This window comes from Rhinolophus ferrumequinum, chromosome 7 (genome assembly GCF_004115265.2).
Source record: "Rhinolophus ferrumequinum isolate MPI-CBG mRhiFer1 chromosome 7, mRhiFer1_v1.p, whole genome shotgun sequence".
NCBI lineage: Eukaryota > Metazoa > Chordata > Mammalia > Chiroptera > Rhinolophidae > Rhinolophus > Rhinolophus ferrumequinum.
In genome coordinates, this window is record NC_046290.1 from 21584548 (window position 1) to 21597521 (window position 12974).

The 12974-nt window shown below is 41.7% G+C and overlaps 1 protein-coding gene across 2 annotated transcripts in view; it reads left to right on the forward strand.

Annotated features, from left to right (window-relative positions):
- The window catches only part of NPR3 (natriuretic peptide receptor 3), a 70990-nt gene extending 58547 nt beyond the window's left edge, over positions 1–12443 (forward strand). The window contains exons 4-8 of one of the 2 annotated variants that reach the window (XM_033110495.1): positions 876–1011; positions 6378–6472; positions 8219–8354; positions 9929–10013; positions 11082–12443. In XM_033110495.1, coding sequence (XP_032966386.1) covers positions 876–1011; positions 6378–6472; positions 8219–8354; positions 9929–10013; positions 11082–11193 — 564 coding nt within the window. In that variant the 3' untranslated portion in view covers positions 11194–12443. Of the gene's footprint in view, positions 1–875; positions 1012–6377; positions 6473–8218; positions 8355–9925; positions 10014–11081 lie in introns of both variants that reach the window. The other variant, XM_033110494.1, reaches the window with a different exon arrangement.
- Positions 12444–12974: the final 531 nt, after the last annotated feature.

The window sequence follows — 12974 nt, forward strand, 5'->3', positions numbered from 1 at the left end:
ATTTCAAGATTGTATTTTCTCATTTAATGTTCAGTGAATGTTACGGTGGGTTTAAATGTGGTATTAGAACTTGCCAAATGTTGCTTATAGGACATAAGGCTCAAAGAGATTTAAGTGACTACCCTGAGTTCACAGGCAGCTGTAAGTTTCTAGAGGGCAGGGGCTATCTTAACCTGAGCCAGGACTCAACTGGGATAAACCAACGATCCAGGCCTGTTTCCATTCCTGGCCTTGCAGCTTAGGATGGAGGCAGGCAGTGGTCAGATGTACTGGAACTACTCAGAACGCAGATTGGAAAGAAACTGAGGTATTATTGCTGGTAGAATAGAGAACACCAGTGGGCAGGCAGGAATGGCAGTACCCGCTCCTCTTTGCATCCTTAGCATTCCAGTAGGCATTCAATTGTCTTTGGATATGAATGAATGGATCCCTATCGATCTTTTAGTTATGTTCCATATTTAGAGCATGGAGAGATCAGAAGGGCTGCTGAAGGTGGAGAAGACCTCAAGGGGGAGGTTGGGCTCAAGTTGGCTTGAGGGAGAGAGCAATGTGGGGAAGATGGAGGGTACTTGTGCAGAGGGAACTACGGGCAAAAGCTGACGCGCCTGGAGTACTTAACCTAGTCAACAGGTACCATTTCCTTGACTTCTGTAATATCTTGTTTCTTTCCAAATGCCCAAACTGGGGAAAGGTTTTCCTCACTAAGCCACTGCCAGGACAATCATGGCATGATTCTTGTTAGGTACTCTTCTGCCCACCTCTGTCTTGCTTATGGGCCTGGAGCCTAACTTGTTAACCATTTTGATTTGCTTACATTACTCCTGAACATGAGTCATTTGGTGTTTGGTCTCACCCAACTGGGGTTTCCTTTCCAGGTTAACATGTTTGTTGAAGGATTCCATGATGCCATTCTCCTCTATGTCCTGGCTTTACACGAAGTACTCAGAGCTGGCTATAGCAAGAAGGATGGAGGGAAAATTATCCAGCAGACTTGGAACAGAACATTTGAAGGTGAGATTCAGTCTGTAAGGTGATGACACTGCAGGTTGAGCTGCTTCTTTGCTGGTTCTGTCTTTTCTCTCTTACAACTGTGGGATCTTGCGTTTTCTCAGCTGTATAGTAAGGATAATAAGTCAAGATCAAACCACTTCACAGGCTTGTTGGGAAAATTAAATGAGATAAAGCATGTGAAAGTGCTTTGAAAGAATTCCACTGAAACAGGAAATGCTTGTCTCCTTCCGATTGTTAGGTCACAACCCGATGCTTCTTAAAATTAAATTTATCCCAAGCTTCATTCACAACCAACGAGCAGTTTGTGAAGAGTTCTGTAGTTAGTTTCAAGAGGAAAAAACCCAGATATACATTTCTCTGTTCAAACTTGAGTGGTTTGAGACGATGAGCAGATCCAATAGAACCCTCTGCTTTTATTTTATTTTTAAAATGGTGAATATTAGCTGTGGCTTTCTTAATCACAGAAAAGTATAAGAACAACAACCAAAAAATGGCCCGTCATCTCATCACTCAAGCAACATGTGTTGACATTTAAAAACTGTACAAGAATGAGACTACTCTTGGCTGGAACATAAAAACAGTACAAAAATGTACAAATGAAAAGTGAAAGTTTTCCTTCACGCCCTAGTCCCTTCTCCCCAGTGTGGTCACTAGGAACAATTCCCTATGATTCGGTCTAAAAATATTTTGTGCCTTCTGCCAGCACATACGCATTTGTATTATATCTTATCTAAAAAATTTACATAAAAGGAATCATACTATGAATGCCATTCTTCATCTTACCTTTTTTACTTGTATGCCAAGAATTTTCCATATAAGCACTCATAGATTCAGCACATTTTTAAAACGATAGTTCCATATTTTTCCACCGTCTGGCTGTACAGGATTTTCTTTAACCAATCTCCTACTGATGGACACCTTGGTTGTTTAGTCTTTTACCGATTATGCAAAATAGTATTACTAACATCTTACACATCTTGATGCATTTTTGGAACATTACTAGTTGTGGGCTATCTGGGTCCAAAAGTATGTTGGTGCCTTTTAAAGTGCATTAGATATTGCCAAATATCTTCCAGAAAGGTCTACTAGTCTGTATTCTTACAAATAGTGTATAGAATGCTGGTTTCCTCTCACCTCATCAGCACTCAAAGAAAATTAACATGAGGCTCAGTATGAGAATGATCCAGCTGCTGGAGCCCTGCAGATGTCAACTTCATATTCATTCATTCATTCATTCATTCATTCATTCATTCATCAAATATTCTTGACCACCAACTATGTGCCAGGTACTGTTCAAGGTGCTAAGGATTTAGCATTGAACTAAAGACATTCCCTGAAATTAACTGAGCTGCCATGGTAATGAGGTGATAAACAAATAAATATGCCATTTCAGGGCTATAAAAAGTCAAGCAGGACAGGGAGATGGAAAGTGACAGGAGGGGTGTGGTGCTAACTTAGGCAGAGTGGTCGGGGAAGGTCTCTCTGATAAGCGGCAGTTGAGTAGAGACCTGAAGGAAGTGAAAGAAATTATGTAGATGTTTAGGAGAGAACATTCCAGAAGGAGCAGCCAATGCAGAGACTCTGGTGGTAGAGTGCTGAGTGTCCCCAGAAGAGCCAGGAGGCCTGTGTGACCGAAGCTGAGCACATGAGGGGCAGTGTGATAGGAACCGAAGTCAGAGAAGTGGTGGGGGTCAGATCACGGGGACCTGGCAGTTGTGCGAGGACTTTGGGTCCCAACCTGAGTGAGACAGAAAACCACCAGAGGGTTTTCAGAGACATGATCTGCCTTGAGTCTTTAAAAGGGGTCCTTCTGGGCGCTATGTGGAAAATAAACGATAGCATGCTAATGGGTATCATGTGAGAGCCACCGACATAGGCTGCAGATCGCTGGACCAGGAGGCCTGCCTCCTCGCCATGACTCTAACCCCAATCACTTGGGCGTGTCTTTCTTCACCTGTACTGAGGGGCTGGACTAGTTGATGACCGACAAGGGCCCTTTTATTTCTGCGTCATTCTAACTCTTCCGTTGAAACCTTTAATGCATTGAGGCTATGTTTATGTTTGTTTGCAATCCAACTAATGAAATTTTCAATGAGGGAACAAGTACTGCCAAGTCTAGATTGGGGGTACCTCCCCCCCCTTTTTTCTTCCCATTTGGGATTCCTACCCACTCCACTGCCTCATCGCGCCCTCAGTTAATGGAAGGGGCAGCATAGTGCAGACGAGTCAGGTTCTAGTTGGAACAGTCTGGGCAGAAGCTGTGGTGACAAGTGGTGGATTTCATTTCTCCTTGGTGGCTTTAGAGGATGTCATATCTTACTCAAAACTAGAGTGACGTCTGCCTTAACTTTAGACAGATTGTAGGACACAAACAAATAAGCCTCCAGGATGGTCTTGCTCAAACTCTGTCTTGCTTTGGCTGAGGAGCTGGAATCAAATAGGATAATTCAGGGGGCATATTAGGACAGTCAAATTTCCCAGAAGTTATGTCCAATACACTGAGAAACCGGTGTGTATGTGGACACAACCTTGGTAGGCCACATCCCGTTCTTAGCTATTCCTCACTACGTGGTGTGGTCATTTGTTCTTGGTCTTCTGAGGGAGCTTGTTAAGGGAAGGGCAGGTGTCCACAATGGCTGGAATTCAGTTTTGTTTGGAGGGCATGGACTAAGTTTTCCCATAGGCTGTCTTCCATTCTAGGGCCAGGCCTACACAGGCAGTATGAAATGATCCCTAAAACAATCAACTGCATAGTTCGGTCTAAACTTAGAATCTCCTTTGTCCAAATGTAAAGATAACGGAAGCCCGGGTAAGTTTCCATTTTACTTGCTAAACAATGATCAAGTTGAGGGTAGCCCCCAAAAGAACTGTAAGAAAAACTCTATCCTTCCTAAAATTAAAAACAATTTTAATTTTAATGGTCACTGTAAGTGACCATTAAGTTTCTCAAGGGAAAAATACTCTGGATGTTATTTGACAAATTTAGATTTTATTACCGAGAAACCTATGACCAACTCTCAACCATGGCCTGAGAAGAAGCTAAATTTCCTCTCTGTGTGAGAGGTCAGAGTGACAAGGTAAATAGGCCTGTGGCTCAGACCTTAAGCTGCACTACAGGCCCATAGAAATGAGGGTGGAAAGTCTCATTACTTATGTACAGGAAAATTCTGCTGTCAGCCTGACAATCTCACCTTATGTACAATTTCTCAGGTGAAGTCTCACTTGCTAATCGGTCACCCTAAGGGTTAGCACCTTATTTCTTAGCAGAATTGTAATAGCTTAAAGTGTAATGAGGTCTTGGGTTACCAGGGCCACCTTGTCTTATAAAATACTCTGCAAAACACTTACAAACACATCATCATAAACTCCTGTAAACAGAATGAAAAAAGGTTTTTTGGATAGCCATTATGCTTGGAGATCAGTCAAGTTTTAAAAAAATGACATTTATTACTTGAAAGTTGTATAGGTTGTCAAGGATAAACAAGTTTGAGATAGGTGTATCCTTTGTAACCCGTCTATATTAAGAAGACAAAACATCAAAATGAAAGGTAATTCCATTCTGTTTCTGGCAAAGTAGACCAAAGTCTGGAAAAATAAGCGGGCCTTCGAACCACAATCCAAGGACAGTAAACCCAAATACTTGCCCTCTCCAAACCACACTTGAGGATGGAACTTTCCCTTGGGATCCCTTTTCCCAGACATTCATTTTACTTCCGGAGAGAACCAAATCAATGAAAACGCCAATTAAGAATTACACTGTACTCTGCCACAATTTAAAAAGAAAGAAACAAATAGCCTTAGTTACTCAGAATGTGGCTAACATATGCACTCTATTACTTAACGGAAATTACAGTATAGCTATATTTAATATCAACTAATGATTCATATTTGCTCTTATTGATTAGCTGCTCTAAGTTACCATTGCTAGCTAAAGCAAAGTTAAGCCCTTCATGTGGGCATTCAGGGTTCTCCATGCTCTGGCCAGTCTGTTCCAGCCTTATACGGTATGTCACTGATCCCTTCCATACACATGGGCCACCTCCCCAAAACCTCATGGGCCCCTGCTCCCTTTCAGCTTCTGTGTCTTTGTGAACATTAACAAGGCTAGCCTTTATGCCTCCTGGATGGCTGCGTGTCCAGATCATAGCCTCAGCAACATTCCTACAAAAGCCCTGCTTTTTCACGGAGTCCACCTTGAGTCTCCAACGAGATAGGCCAGCTCCCCCTCTGAGTGGTATGAGCACCGTCAGATGCCCTCTCCCAGATTCCAGGCATAGCGATAGTAGTGATAACAATAGAAGAAAACAACCAACTTCTCTGAAACCTGTTTTGAAAGTGCTTTCATCTCCTCAACAGCCTCTTGGCAAGGAGGTACTGTTATGACTTTTCCAGTCCTGCAGCCTGAGGCTCAGAGGGCTAAGTCCTTGCTCAAGGTCACCGAGCTAGTAAATGTGAAAGCTGGGATTCAAATGCAAGCCTTCAGATTCCACTGCCGACAAGCTAAATCCCTAGTCCAGGCTGCCCCTCTTTTGAACAGAGAATGTGTCCAGTTCATCTTTGCCTCAGTGGAAGCATTAAATTCAGCATCTAGTAATCACCTAGAAAACATGTGGATAAACAATGGATGATTTATTGTATCTATGTGAGATGATGGACGTTAACTATGGTTATGGTGGTGATCATGTCATAATATATGAAGTCAAACCTTTATTCTGTACACTTGAAATTCCTACAGTAATGTATGTCAATTGCATTTAGATAAAACTGGAAAAAAACCACCCCAAAACCATAAACAAAACAATAAATGAACACACATGGGATAAAGACTAGCCCTTCTTTAGCTCTTGGGTCCCGTGGTCCTTGAGGCAGGCCCTTTGCTCTCCTGTGCATCAAAGCAGTCCAGAGTAAGGCACAATCACCGAGTCCAGGGCCTGGAATGGGTTTTCTTTTATAATGTTTGTCCAGTGATAATACGAACCCATGAGAAATCTAGGAACACACCACTTGTCACTCTTGGCAGTTTTGTTTTTGTTTTAAATTAATACAAAACTCTAGGATAAGCATGCTGCTTTTAGGATTAGCCTTAATCTTTTCTTCTTCTTTTTTTAAAACATATTCCCCAAAGAAGGTCATTTATTTCTTTTTCTTTTCATTTTCAAATGGAGAAATGTTAAGAATTTAGGAATGCAGACACAGATGAAATTACAATGTCTTTCCAAATGCCAACACAAATGCTCAGTGTCTGATGAGATTCCCTGTGGCATGAGCTTGTTTAAAAAAGCCTGTCAATTCATTTTCTTGTTTTTGTTGGCAGACAGAGGTATTTTAAGTAACTGACTTGGAGCTCTTCCCATCGCATCCTCTAGGTATTGCTGGGCAGGTATCCATAGATGCCAACGGAGACCGGTATGGGGATTTCTCTGTGATAGCCATGACCGACACAGAAGCGGGCACCCAGGAGGTAAGGGAGTGAGGCTTCTGCCCCAGCTGCTCTTCTGCTTATTGAGATTCCAAGGAATGTATTTATTGGTGTCCAAATAGTCCCCAAGGCGTCCTCCATATAAAAATGAGCCAAAACCCCAGGAGTTTCCAAGTAGGGAGGGCTCACTTCTGGTTGGGGGTACCAGAGAAGACTTCAGGAAATGGTTCCATGTTTATCCCAAATGGGGACATCCTACCTTTCAAATGGCCATGAACCACATCTCAGTCCTAAGATGCAGGAAGGATCAACGGATGAAACGTAAAGCGAAACTATATTTATTTCCTCTCTGGACATTTGAAAAAAAATTTTTGGAGGGGGGTTACATGCTGGTCACGAGTTTAAATTTCAAAATATGATGGGATTTCAGGACAGCATCATGAAGAGAAAAGAGAGAAAAGAGTGCCCTGGACACAACGATAAGTCTCTGACACTTACTGGGGTGTGAGTCCTCTGCCTCAGTTTCCTTGGCTGTTGTGGAAATCATATCTTCCTTGTTGATCCCACATGATTACTGTGAGCACCAGACACAATGAAACCTGGAAAAGTATTATACAAACTTTAACTGATGAAGATATAAGTAAAGATATACAAATATGCCGTGTTTCAGGTCAAATAAGGCTACGTGGCGTGGTCTGGGTCGCGTGTATATTCTAATCTCTCCCTCTGTAAAAGGTGGATAGTAATTGTCTATTCTAAGGTCATTGTGAGGATTCAGGAGTGAATGTGTGTAAAGTACTTGGTAAGTTTCCAGGACATGCCAGTGATTGTTATAGTTTGGTGATTATCTAGAATTCTTTTTGCTATGACATGAAACAGCCTGTGAGAGCTTGTTGGGCCTCCTTCAGCACAGAGAGGGGAAGAGATGTCACAGGCTATTTAGGAGCATTGTCCTGGAGCCTGGACAAAAGAGCAACCTATCTTGAGAATCTGGGTGGGAAGGTATTTCTAGATCAGGGCTCGGGTGGCTGATAAAACAGTCATTTAAACGAGAAACTGAGGAAGAACCTTGACTTGAGCCCTAAAAGGATACTGATTTTTTGGGGGGCCAGAGGAACCAATTGAAAGAGAGAGTTCAGCCTAGAAATGGGGGTGCAAATAGGGTAAATTCGTCAGCAAGGAGAATGTAACCCCCGAAGTCAGGATGGGGAATAGCTTTCCAACCAGAGGAGGGTGAAACAGGAAGTTCCTAAAAGATACTCTTTAATGCTATAATTACATGCCGAGCTGATTGAGTGGGGTGAGGCCGTGTACCTGTAATATGCTTAACCTAAGTATAAGAGGGACCCTGACCTTCTCTTACAGCCCTGCAGTAACTTGGGCCTTACAAAATGGCCAACCGAGTGGGCTGCTCTGTGGCAGACGGCGGAGCAGGAGCCTCTCCGATAAGCCAGGGACAGGCCACGAGTCCTAAGACTAGTGTTTTCTCTATGGCCACTTTTCTTGCCTTGAGGAGCCACAGTTCTCTCTCAGTTATGCTCACCTTAAGAGCACCATGGGTTACTGCAAATTTGACTTAGAAAATTCTCAGAAACACACCATTAGGGTCAGAGTGACCGGTAGGGTAGCCCACCCTATGCCTCCTTTGGAAACCTTTTGGATTGGTGCAAAAATAATTGTGGTTTTTGCATTTTTTCCCCCAACCATTTAAACTGCAATTACTTTTGCACCAACCTAGTACTAACTTTGACCTTTCAGTTTGTATATTTGTTTTTTGCCCTTATATAGGTTATTGGTGATTACTTCGGAAAAGAAGGTCGTTTTGAAATGCGGCCCAACGTCAAATATCCTTGGGGACCTTTAAAACTGAGAATAGATGAAACCAGAATTGTGGAGCACACAAACAGCTCTCCTTGCAAATCATGTAAGTTTAGAGACTTAATTTGCTCTGTGCTTCTTCATCTATAATATCAGTATAATGCAAGCTTAAAAGACAGGCAGTGTCCAGGAGCTCATATTCTGAACATTCAGATTTCTTTTTCTGATGCGGCAAAACCCAGGGGAACAATTCACAAACTGGTGTCCCGCCTTCATCAGAGGATTCTAGGTCTTCCTTCTCTCTTCCATTCTTTTCCAAACTGGTAAAAGGCTTCTCCCTATTTTTACATCTCTTATTATAACCTTACCAAAAGCAAACTTTGAAAATCCGAGTGACAGTTGCCACGAGAGATGAGTAAGTGAGTGACATTCAGTATTTGAGGTTTACCCTTTTAGGGAAAATCAATATGTTACATACTAGACATCACTCACTCAGTGATCTCTTGTAACAAGTCTTATTCTAATTTTCAAAGTTTGTAGCTATCCTCCTATCCCTCAGAACCAAACAGATGATGTCCCTTAGACACTTACAAATTTACAACTTGGCAAATAAATGTAAAGTCTGTTCTTTAAAGTCTGTCGTAACTATTGAAGCAAGTTGGACATTTTTTAAGGAGCTTGCAAATAGGAAAATTGTTGGAAATCATTGCTTTAGGAAGACCCTTTTATAAGCTAGTGAGGGAGAACAAAGCGAATATGTGTCTTTCAGGCCAGTTGGTCACTTTAGGCTAAGATATGTATGCACGTTATGTTTTGGGAACAGCCTTCAAACTATGGGGTATTTTTGTGTATGCAATAATTACAGGAAGCAGTACGGCACAAATGTGTTAAGAACACAATCTCTGGAGTTATTGGGCTTGAAGTCCCACCCTTGTCACTTCCTTGTTTTGAGAGCTCAGGGGCATTCCTTCACTTCTGTAAGCCTCACTTCTGGTTTCCTGTATGTAAAACGAAGGAGAGGTCCCAAACTCTTAGGACTATTTTAAGGATTAAATAAGACCATGCATTAAAGGCTGTGCCCTGAACTCTTTATAAATAAGCTAGCTATCTATCATTTTTATATAGTAACTGGGACACCACTGAACTCGATTGTTTCCAATGGTTACTCACATTTTCACAAAGCTATATAGGACATTTTGACATGAAACTCTGGCTTTGGTGAGAGAACATCTAAAAACAGAACATTAATTTTTCACCATATCTTCCAGCACTTTGAAGTGTCACCATCCATCTGTGAAGTGCTGGGTCAGTCCCATGTCTGTCTAGTTGCCTTCTCTGACTAAATTCCAAGAAGTGTGGATAAATCTGAAAACTTCCGTTTCCCGTTTTCCTCAAATCCTTCTTGAACCTGCTTTATTCCTATTGTGCTCACTCTCTGGTAGCGGTGTGTTTGTTCACCTGGTACTTTCTTATATGCTTTGCACTTGGGGTGGGGGGAGGGGGAGAAGCAGGATCCCCTAGAAAATCTTTCTTAGAAAGAAAGCAAAATTTGCGTCAAGTGGGAAATTGAGAAATACCTTCCAATGGACGAAACTTTTCAATGAATGAAAAGTTAGAAGGAGACATTGCTAACTATTTCTCAAAATGAACTCTGATTATCTATGTTTCTTTTTCAAGCAGGTGGCCTCGAAGAATCAGCAGTGACAGGAATTGTAGTGGGAGCCTTGCTAGGAGCTGGTTTGCTAATGGCCTTCTACTTTTTCAGGTTAGGACCTCTTTATAGGGTTTAAAAATCCACTGTACTTTCTTGCCTTTGTCACTTGTCTTTGCATGATCCTTCCTGTGACGTGTGCATATCTTGCTCTTACCCCAAAAGCATGGCGGTTAGAAGAACAAAGCCATCTTTTGGTGTGATCCCTGGTTTGGTGGTCAGTGGGCTAGCATTACGAGGGAGTGGGGCAGGTGTTTATATCCTCCCCCTCGCCCCCCGCCACACACATACACACACACACACACACACACACACTGTAGGCCACAGAGTAGCTGCTATCCTTTCATCACAAATATTCTCACCCCAACTCCTACCACCCACCAAATGTGTAAGTGGAGAGGGAATCTGGACAAAGGAGAAGTCAGTTACCCCATTCTCAGGCTTCTTCCAGTTCAGATAGGTGCCTGGCTACTCCTGAAGAGGAGGAGGCAGCTCTGAGCAGGCCACGCTCGCAGGCTGCTCTGTGCTCTGTATTCGGAGAGCCTACACACTTAGTTGCCGCTGTGGCTAAGCCCTCAGGCTTGTAAAATTGTAATATTTCTGTGTGTCTGAGATACCGATAGTTCTGCACCAGGAGGAGGGTCCATTCCTTTGTACCTTTCAGTGACTGAGTTTGTGGCTTATTCTTAAGTCATTAGACCATGATTTCTTCATTTCTGCATGGAAATGTAATTCTGGGTGTATGTGACTCTGTGGGAACAATTGTCTTACTGTTCTTCTGGTCACAGTACTCTTAACCTGATCTTTATCTAGGGCATATCCTGGGAGTTGGGGAGAGCTTCTGTGGCAGAATAGACAAGACTTAACCCACCAGGCGCCCAGGGAAGAAGGGGAAGGCTTGTTCTATGGCATTTCGGAAAGCAGGCCAATTTTCCTCCTTGAATAAGGGCATAACGCCTTGGGGCACACTACTTTAATCTTTGACCAGGATTTCATATTCTGTCACTTCTCATTTATCAACCCAAACCCAGATGTCCCTTGAGGGCATTCTTTGTAAGAGAAACCATAGTAGTTTGAAGCCAAGTGAGGTTTTATTACTACATTCACTTTCCCTTTACCCAGGAAGAAATACAGAATAACCATTGAGAGGCGAAACCAGCAAGAAGAACGTAACGTTGGAAAACATCGGGAGTTACGGGAAGATTCCATTAGATCCCATTTTTCGGTGGCTTAAAAGGAAGCCTTTTCTTTCGGCCTGAGATTCTCTAAGGAGATTGATGGAGTGAAAGACATCAATGGAACAGAAGGGGTGCTCTTGAAGAATTCATTCTTTTAAGCAGTTAGTCATTTTTTTGTAAAATTTCTTTAGAAGCTCAGGAACTATTATTAATCACCATATGCCCCCCCGTCTTTCATCTCATGACAAACAAATGTAAGAATATAACGTCACTCTGTTAGACATTCATACTGTTTCAAGGGCATATGATTAGATTTATGTTTTGAAAATCTGATGTCTCCATGTCTTGATGGCTTTTGGGGGCATTTCACACAAAGCTATAAAATGTGGTTTTCTTAAATGAAATGTTTTATAGCTAGAATAAAATCATTTTTACAAGTAGAATATTCTTGGAAAGAATTTAACACCCAAGAAGAGGAAAATAGAATGAAAAATCTCAAGGTTGGAAATAACCGCGCTCTTTTCTGTAGCGCTGGCAGGCCGATTTGAGGTTGAGGACGGCTCTGTCCAGTGTGTACATTCAGGTCCTGACTTCGTATCTTGAAAAAGGATTTTCTCCCTGTCTCCTTCAGTGTCTCATAAAAGCTGCTCTGGACAGTTGTAACTATTCACGAGATAAGAGGACTTATACAAGAAAAGCAAATCTAAAATGTTTCATTTTTTAATGTAAAAAAAGCCCTATTTCACACTAACATTTTATTTTTAAGTATTTTAATCATATATTTTGCTATTAGAAAATGTGTCTATTTTTTCATTTTGAAGATTAAATTTCACTTATATTTTAAAGGCCTGGGTAAAGTGTACAACAAACCAACAATGATGAAAGATGCTTCTCTTTCCTCTGTTTCCCTCTTCCCTTGGCCACATCGAAATGCAAATTGCTGCTTTAATTACAGAGATCTAGAAATGTACTGAGATTACAGACTCTACAGGAGTACATCGAATTACCTGTAATAAAGCCAAGTTATTTTAGCGCGAGAACCCTTCCAATTCTGGCCAAATGGTGAGTTTTAGGATCAAGGGTGAAATTTACTAGAATTAAGTAGGACTTTACAAAGGGAGGCAACCCTTTTTCCTCAAGAAGAACTTTATAGAGTTAGAACTTGACAGTCAGCACAGAAATGATAAATTAAAAACAAAAATTCACACAGGACACTTCACTAAAATTTACAGTAAAGATTTTGGTTACAGGAGGGAATCTAAAGAGCCTTTATGTTCCCTTTCAGTTAACTCCATAGAGCTTTGTAGTCACCCATGTAACAGTGGGTTGGGTGCGGATATAAGGAATTTGGAGAAAGTTGAATAAGTATGTACTGAATGCCTCCTTTGCACCCAGTACTCTGCACATAGATTTAAATCCAGGTTGCCACTTTCATTTCTAATTTGTGGAGAAAATAGACAGTGAGGGAAGAATGTGAAGTTGCTGGATTAGCACTGCATTTTGTAATTATGTCACTAGGTCCTTGATAACATTTTGAGCATCTGGAAAATAAAATAGTCTTAAAAATTACATTGATGTTTATAAAAGACCATGTGTAGGGAGGATAATAGAGCAGTTGGAGCAATTCTTTGGTAGTAAAGGAAGTCATAATTCACACAGGTAACGCAGAAGGCAGAGTGAGTGAAAGCTGACTGTCTTGGAAGTTGGCCTCAGCTCGCTTCCCTGGAGAAGTCTGCCTCTGTCACTCCTACTTCAGGCAGTCTAAGTGAATGGATTATTTCTATGAGGTACATTTCTTCTTTGTTGTTTAAAAATGGAATGCAGGCAGCTGGAGAAC